The sequence below is a fragment of the Echinops telfairi genome, unplaced genomic scaffold, assembly GCF_000313985.2.
Source record: "Echinops telfairi isolate 266 unplaced genomic scaffold, ASM31398v2 ScPeMD7_7473;HRSCAF=8511, whole genome shotgun sequence".
Lineage (NCBI taxonomy): Eukaryota > Metazoa > Chordata > Mammalia > Afrosoricida > Tenrecidae > Echinops > Echinops telfairi.
Window position 1 is genome coordinate 2,110,222 of NW_022111377.1, and position 8,691 is coordinate 2,118,912.

Below are 8,691 nucleotides of genomic sequence, written 5' to 3' on the forward strand. Positions count from 1 at the left end.
TGAGCTTCAACCCCCATCACCTGGAGACCAGAGGAACCAGATCTGCCCCGGGCTGCTCCTGCGGATCACTCTGGAAGGGATCACAATACAGGGTCCTGGATAGAGTGGGTGACATGTACACTACAACGATAACAAAAGACCAGGCTTACTGGCCAGAGCCTGGCGGAACCCTCAAGACTATGGGCCTAGTCACCCTTCAAGTCGGGAAATGAATTCACACCGCTCCCTCCTGTGGCCTGTGTTGCCCCCGAACAATAGAGACATTTGCTTGGTGAACCGTAACACTCGGGGGATATGAATTCCGCAGAAAGGAAAATAACAGCAAATAAAGGAAATATGGCCAGGGCCCTGAAAATAAATGCCCCTTCCCTTCTGACATTTACCTACAGTGGCCTTGTTCCTCCTTCAACAGAATGAAAAACAAAATCCAAACCCAAAGCTCCTTGCCATTGAGTTATTCTGACTCATGGCTACCCCACAGGACAGGAGAGAGCTGCCCCAGTGGGTTTCTGAGGCTGTAACTCTTTACAGGAGGAGAAAGCCCAGCTTTCTCCTGTGGAGGACTGGTGTTTCAAACTGCTCACCTTGTGCTTAGCAGCCCAACACGTAACCACTACACCACCGGGGCTCCTGTTCCTACAGGATAGACTGAGAGGAGCTGTAGTCCAGCACAACTAAACCTGAGCCCTGCTTGGCAGACACACTGGGTCTGGGAGATGGTGCTTTAAAGTTCCGCGCTCTCTCAGTGTCTGGGTGCTCAAACCAGAGTACAAGGAGTTGTTTTTTTTGGTTCGGACTCTATCAGGAACTAAGAGTTAAGTGAGCAGGATCTGTGCAGTACCTGTTCACGATACCTGGCTCTCTATATGACTTCATTCTTTAATTTCTTAATGTGGCACCTCTGTGCATCCGCCATCCACCCCAGATATCAGCAATCACAACTCTTGTCTTCTCGGTAAATAGATGGCCCATGGCCTCTTTATGCAGCACACTGAGCACACTCTCGACTGTGTTTGTCTACATTCCTCACCTGCAGTCAAGGGGTCTGAGCTAGAGCTCTACAAATGGATTCTTTGGGGTCTGTGAGCTGCCTGTGGTTTTCGAAAGAAGTGTGTGGTGTGTGTGCGCGCCCACACGTGCGGGCATGTGTGTAACATGCATGCACAAAAGTTTGTTGGTGGTGGGTGCCCACGAGTTGGCTCTGACTCATGGTAACCCTGTGCACAACAGAATGAAACCCCATGTGGTGGTCACACAATTGCAGGTCGACTTGATAAATAGGGAAGGGGTGAAGTTTAGCTTGCCATTCAGGTCACAGCCTGATGATGCCTCCTGGTGGGCATGACCTTCTCATGAGGATTCTGGGAACTTCTTCTCTGGAGGCGGGACACACACTCTCTCGGCTTCACATTCCGGATGATAAGCCACATGGAGCCATGCTGATGGCAGCCAGAGCCCTGGAGATGCATCCACCACCATTGGATCCACAGGACTTTCCACCTACCAGCCTGTGATCTTCCTGCATTTGGCATCATTGCACGTAATGTGTGAGTCTGAGGAGGAATTTATGGACTACTATTGGACATATGGGCTATTATTGGATGTACAGGCTTGATCTGGTCTAGGCTGGGATGTTTTCTCAACATACAATTGCTCTTTGATATAAAACTCTCTTACACGCCAGTGTCTCTGGATTGGTTTCTCTGGTCAGCCCTCACTAACACACCCTGCTTGGTGTCCCTGTGCTCTCCCCATAAAGTGTTGAGGCATTTGAGCCTAATGGATGCACAAAAAGTTTAAGAATCCCAAATTTGTCTAAAGAACCTGAAAGACCTTGTAGAAAACCATTATACAAGAGGCCTGCGCGTGGGACAGAGGCTGTGTGACATGAGGAATTCAAGCTGAGGATAACCACACACAAAAGGAAAGAGAGCAGAGGCTTCTACTCCGAACTAAGGCGCAGACACAGACATGCCAACAAAAGAACACCCAAGAGGCCAGAGACTCTCCAGTCAGAGCTGCATTCCTGGGCACTGAATGCCCAACCTGGCAGCAGAAGGGGAGGGAGGGCCCCCAGCCCAAGGCTGAACCTGGGAAGCATAAGACAGCAGCAGGCTGGAGGAGACCTCAAAGGATCTCCTCTCCTTCTTCCTCAGGAGAGGCCCCCTTCAGCAGGACACACGGTCGTGGGCAATGAATATACCTTATTCTTCTACCTAGCCATGCAGGTGAGGAGCCGTGATGGCTAGTGACGACGCACTGGGACGCTAATTGCAAGGTCAGCAGTTTGAAACCGTGTGCCACTCCTTGGGAGAAAGACCAGGCGAGTAAAAAGTTCTCGCCTTAGAAACCCATAGGGGACGTCCCACCCTGTCCTACAGAGTCGCGGTACGTGAGAATCAACTTGATGGCAATGAGAGCCATGGAGGTTAGCATTCTTGGGTTAGAAACCCCACATGACTATTTAGTCCATAGGTTCCCAACTTACTCGGCCTACTGCCTCCTCTTCAGAACAAAACAAAACAAAACAACAATAAAAACAAAAAAGACTTGCAGCATCCAGCCTGGCCATTCACAGCTTTTGTCCTGGGGCCCCAGTCCAGGATGGAGTCCAGGTGTCTGCTTTGACAGTCCCCCAGATCATCCAGCGCCTCCAGGGGGTGGTACCGCCCACTTTGGGGAACACAGTCCATCCTTCCCCTAAGAAACCATCACTGTGACCAGGAAGGACAGCCCTACACAACCGGCTGGTCTGCCAAGGGCTGTGGAGGTGTCATGACGGCCATGAGCCGGGGGGAGGTGGGGGCAGAGGAGGGGGGATCTTTGCCGGCCCTGTGTCTCTGCACCCTTCACGGCTAACAGCACACATCCTCTGTGGCCAGGAGTTACACGTCCTTGTCACACACGTTCCCAAATTCAGAAAACCCTCAACCTGCCAATGCACGCACATAACTGTCCCCTCTAGCGGCTCCAGGAAAAGGGCGTTTGTTTGCCCAAGTCAGGAAAGCAGCTGGGGGGGTGGGGGGGGATGTATCAGAGGACGTGACCACAGGCAGCGCGTCAACTCTCCTACAGAGGCTCCAAGGTTTCCTGTGTCATCTTCTCTTCACTAGCAACTTCTGAGCCCACCCTGCTCCGGAGTGGGGACCAGTCCTTCCCTTCATTGGACACCGAGGGGTTATGCCCTACACTGAGCCCAGTACTGGCGGTTCCATGGGCAGTCAAGATGGGGGTGTCTGCTGCTGCGGCTGACGGTGGATTTGGATTTCGGGTTCCCCTTTCCTTCTTCCTGGGGGTGTGGGAAGTGCACCCTGTCCTTCTTCTCTCCCTCCTCCCAGCTCCTTTCAGGGGCACCTCCTCATTTCCCAGCTGCCTACCCAGCCACACCTTCTTGCACAGGGTGTTTGTTAGTGAGAGCTAGAGCCTCCCTCCACCCTCCCCGGTGAGAGGCTGGCTCACCTTTCTGAGGGGAAAACCACTACACATAACTTCATAAGGCACCCTGCTCCAGCGGGCACCCCTCACAGTGGGTGCGATAAAATGGGTGACTAAACAAGAAACACAAGCAAATGGGTTTTGTTTTGTTTTTTAGGACCTCTAAGTATGTGTCAATATCAAGGAGGCCAAAAAATCAAAATTAAGAAAAGTTGGGAATCCAGGGATTCCACGGTTCGTTCCTTAGTTGGGGGTGGGAGCCCCTTCTCCAAACTATGCAATTCTGTCTAACACATGTGCAATATGCCTACTTGAAACTTAAGATTAAAAAAAAATATTTATAAGGAGAAGGGCATGAAAATTTAATTTAATGTTCACCTTAGGTAATTTTGTATCTTATTGTTCCCAGCAATTACCATAAATCTGCATCTCAATAAGCAAGAACAGATGTCACTTGTTACAAGTGCTTGCCAATCAGGTCTGTTAAAAAGTGACAGATGGGTGGCTATGGAGCGTTCTCATAAGGCCTATTAGCACATTCGCAGGAAGTGTGTGGATGCAGCACTGTTGACCACAGTCTGCGTAGACCTGCGATCTTTGCGAGTCTGAGAAGCAGCGCACTGAGCCCCTTGGAGCGTGTTCAGACCTCCGTCCTACACAGTGTTTGCAGAGGTCTTGTGACAGCCACCCTAAGACGGTCTTCGCACGGCGGAGAGAGAGCTCGGCTGTGGCTTGAAGCAATAGTGGCACTCTACCATTCCCCTGCTCCCTTGCCAATGTTCTGGAAAAGGAATTACCACCCCCAGCACTGAAGGTCAGCACTGAAGCCAAGTCTTCATGCACAGAAACGTCGCTTCAGCCATGACATCATCAGATCTATTCTTTAATAATAATTCCTCACCCTAGAGAGAAACAGTTGCTCTCCCCAAATACAACCTGCTCTTACAACAAAAACCAAAAAACCTCTCACTCTCACCGACTTGATTCTGACTCAGAGAAATCCGACAGGGCGGGGTGGGACTGCTCCGCTGGGCGTCTGAGACTGTGACTCCGGATGGGAGTAGAAAGCCTCGTCTTTCTCCCGCAGGGGGTTTCCAACGGCCGTCCTCGCAGGGGCAGGCCTACGTGTCACTTGCTATGCCACCGGGCATTCTCCCAAATGAAAGGAGGCAGTTCTCTGTGACTTTTGTGGGGCCCTCTCCGAACCACAACTCCAAGGTTGTGACTCGTTTGGCATTCGCAGCTTGGGTTTTCGCAAACGGCTCTGAATTTCTTGCGAGACAGGGCCCAGTGGTTAGGTTGGATGATGACCGGGAGCTTTTGCGAGACAGGGCCCAGTGGTTAGGTTGGATGATGAGCGGGAGCTCGATTTTGCATCCGGCTGACTTGAATTTAATCTGCCACCAACTAGCCCCGGTGGCTTTAGCTCGTCTCGGCTTCACTGTCTCACCTGTAAAGTGGAGCACCAATAGTCTCGGTTTCATAAAAGACATGGGACACTTGGAGGTTCTTATTCCAACGCCTGTTAGATCATATGTTCTGTGGGCTCAACGGTAAACATCTCAGCAGGGTTTCCTCTTTGGTTCTACTGTGCTGGTAAGTGTCATGCTTACTTCAAGGAGCTTTGTTAAAAAACGAACCTGAAGTACACTGTCCTTGATTTTCTAACAAGATCCTCTTTTGACTGGACAGTTGTTCAATAATAATAATAATAAATTAAGGGCCCCACAGTTACTCTTCTCTGCTTCCTTATCCTTCAAGAAAAATACAGACTCTTCGCCCAAACGCAAGTTCCTGAGATTGTAGAAATTCATTGAACCCATCCACACACGAACAAGAAATGGATACACATTTTGTGGATGCTTTGAAAAGGGAAATAAAATCAATCAATTTCAAGGATGCACTAAAAGCATGCATAAGAGCATCCCCATTATAAAAATCTGATGCCAATCCATTTTCTGTTCTTCAATCGCATACTTTGAAAGGTTCCTCTTTTTAGAAAATCTTAAGATATGCTTGAAGTAAATTTTAGTTTGAAAGAAAGCGTAAGATTTCTTGTGTAAAAGAGATGTCACCTTCAATTTTATGGATGCAACAACTTAGTACCTTGTTATTTCAAATTTCTTTGGTTGTTTCTGTTTGGGGCTTTATTTTCTCCTCAAACCAAAAACGTTTTACCTTGTATAAATGAGACACCTTAGACTGTGGTTATAAACCTCCATTTCTTGAAGGCAGACCATTTACCTCTCAAGAGCTGCTCACAACAAATATTATTGGTTTCCGAAATGATATTTCACTCTCTTTGGAGCTAGTGTTCCATGGACTGGTGGAATGTCACACCTGGAGTTTAGTACATGCTCCTGTCATGCAAAGAATCTGCCTTTGAACTGTGTATCCGCCTACTTTTACTCCATCACAAGATGGGTCACTCAATAACGTAGGGAGTTTGGGGTCAACGACCTCTTTGGTCCCTTGAACCCTAATACAGTACTCCCTCTGTACAGAGCTAGATGGCCTCTGCTCTGCCACACACTGCATATGAAACCAGCCTCTCCACCTCCTAGTCCTCAGTGACCCAGTCACGAGGAGAATGGCATTCGGTTGAGATGGCTTTTGTGCATGTAGGTGCAAGGTTACATGTTTCTTCATTGAAATGCGGAGCCTTTAACTTCAGTTCCACTAAAATTTTTTCCAAAATACACATTTAGGTCTGCTGATTTATATGTTTATTTTTCACGTGTGCACTCAAACTTGGCCGTGGGTATCTCTTTGCAGCAGGCGCTCCGGCAAGCACTGGGCACATCAGGTGAAGGGCCATAGTGGTCAGAATGGGCCCCTGCGTCAGGGAGCGGTGACAGGTTTCAGAGAAGTGGGAGAAGTGAAGGGCTTGCGGGAGCACAGTCCACTCACTGACTTAGGCTGAGGACGGTGAGCTAGGCTTTTGAGAGAAGACAAAAAGAGTCGGAGGAGATACCATTCTTCCCCGGTAGAAAACAAATCCCCCAAACCATATGCTTCAGGTATTTGGGAAGCTGAGATCTACTGAGTCCTCTGAAGGAAGGGCACCCTTGGCAGACATTGCCAAGCAGAGAGAGCCTTGGCATCTCCACCTTCACATTCTACAGGGTTCAGGATGATGGCACATAATTGACTTTTCTGCATTTGATTTTACAGCCTGTGCAGGCTGAAGCATGCTGGATCTCAGAGGGTGAAGGGTCTCAGAAAGGGATCTGTTGGAAAGCTTGGAGTGTTTATAGAATGCCTTTAAAGTAGCCATCTGCTCCATGGGGCCTTGTAAGGGGCACGCTGATACCTTCGCTGTTTAAATGAGCGAGCAGAGCATGTGAATCGGAGCGTCCTGGCCTGCAGTTGGCGAAGGATGGCAGCATGCAATCTAATGCAAAATGACAGGGCGCTCGGGCCGGGCCGCTCAGGAGGACATGCTTGGCAGTGCCTCAGGACTGAGCAGCTTTCTTGAAGGAAAGCCCCTAATTTTGGATCTGGGCTAGTCTATGTTCTTAGAGGAAAAACTCCTCTTCCAATCAGTCGGTTCTGTGACCAATCTTAGCACTCTGGTTGGCCTACACAATCTGGAGGCCTGTTCCCTGCCTACTTCTCGCTCTTCAGCTCCCTAATCAGAATGAAAAGGACACTAACCCTTCCACACCTTTCTGAGCTCCAAGGCCGGCTTTCCCAAATATCTGCATTTGTACAGGTACTGAGGGCTGCCAGTTATCGTGGTAAGAAATATACAGACACATTTTTTCTTCTTCTAATAATCCGAAAGCTCTATAGGCACACAACAAGCAGGCAATGCCAGCAGGTTTCAAACCCGTAAAATAATTCAGCAGTATTATTACTTGTAGGCCGATATACGCTATGAGACATGCTCCCAGTAGCCGGTGCAGCCATAATGGAGAGAGGGACAGAGGGTCACGGGACCCCTCAAGGGGACCCCTATGTGTACTCATGGAAAGCCTTTCGAAATCCGTTCCAACAGAAACAAGGAAAAAGAAAACCCGAGGATAGGCACGGGGGCAAAAGAAAGGAAAGGAATTAGGAAGCCGGGGGTGGGGTGTTCCCAGGGATGAACAAGGCTGGCTTTGTTTCTGCACATTCAGGTTTCGTTGCATTGATTCAGATGCCCTTGATGAAAACAAACTGTGTTGGATTGGATGATGCCAACAACCTGTTCTCCTTGCCCTCTCCCCCCCACCTTTTTTGGGGAATCAAACAAGGAGAAAGCTTTCTAACTGTTCCTCCTGGCAGGTTAATAGGCACCTGTGTGCTGATTTATCGCACTCGCTGCCTTCCCTGGCACCATGTTAAGATAGGATATCAGCATGGGAGGTGACACAGTAGGGTTGACCTTTCACTAATCACCGCACCTCGGTAACTCCTGGCACCGCTCATTATAAAAAGAAAACCTTCAATGAGCTGACTTTCAAATACAGGCACACTTTGATTTTCCCAAGAACAAAGATTATGCTCCCACATAAAAGTGAGAGATGTAAAATTTTGTCGACTGGGGTTTGGACGTTACCAAAACCACTCCCCCCTAACAGCAGGCATTGATTGTCTGTGGATATTATCCAGGGACTGCAAAGCTGTTATCAAAGATAGTCCTGCAATCTCGGCTTTCATTATGGAGGTCAGAACATTTTTATTGACTGCCTATTATTAAAACGGTAGAGGGACGTCAATCATTTTGGCCCCGGGTACAGGAATCTGGTTGGAAATCCCCCAGTCATCAATCCCATTTTAAAGATACTACCCAGGACCCGAAGCGGCCCTCCTTTCTGAAATGCCATGCCAGGCGAAGGATGGATAGGACTTCCAAGTGGAAGGAGCAGGACTTCCAGAGCAGCTGGTTCTAATTTTAACACTTCAGTTAGAAAGCTAATAGGTTGATAATTACCCCTGCTTCTTGGCCCTCTTGGGCATGCCACACAACAGAGCCACACAACCATACAACACGCGTGCTCCGACTTACCTGCCATTTGCTGAATGCCACTGAATGCACCCAGGTTGCTGGAGGAGGTGGCCTGCTGCAGGAGCTGCAGATGAAAGCACAACTGTCACAACAAGGCTGAGAAGGAGAGAAAAGTCCCTTCTGAATGACAACGGGCAAACTCCGTTCTCTCCTTACGTTACAGAGTCGATGCCTGTTGCCTATTGATGGCCTAAAGGTCCCCAGTGTTGGGGCTATGGATCCATATGAATGTCTAATCTCGATTCAGAAACAGACAGGTGGGG

The 8,691-nt window shown here is 48.9% G+C and overlaps 1 protein-coding gene across 5 annotated transcripts in view; it reads right to left on the reverse strand.

Moving 5' to 3' along the window:
• The window catches only part of CELF2 (CUGBP Elav-like family member 2), a 512,058-nt gene that overhangs the window by 71,760 nt on the left and 431,607 nt on the right, over positions 1-8,691 (reverse strand). For all 5 annotated transcript variants that reach the window (XM_004712629.2, XM_045285616.1, XM_045285615.1 and 2 more), the window contains one exon: positions 8,429-8,492. In XM_004712629.2, the coding sequence (XP_004712686.1) occupies positions 8,429-8,492 (64 nt within the window). The remainder of the gene's footprint in view (positions 1-8,428; positions 8,493-8,691) is intronic.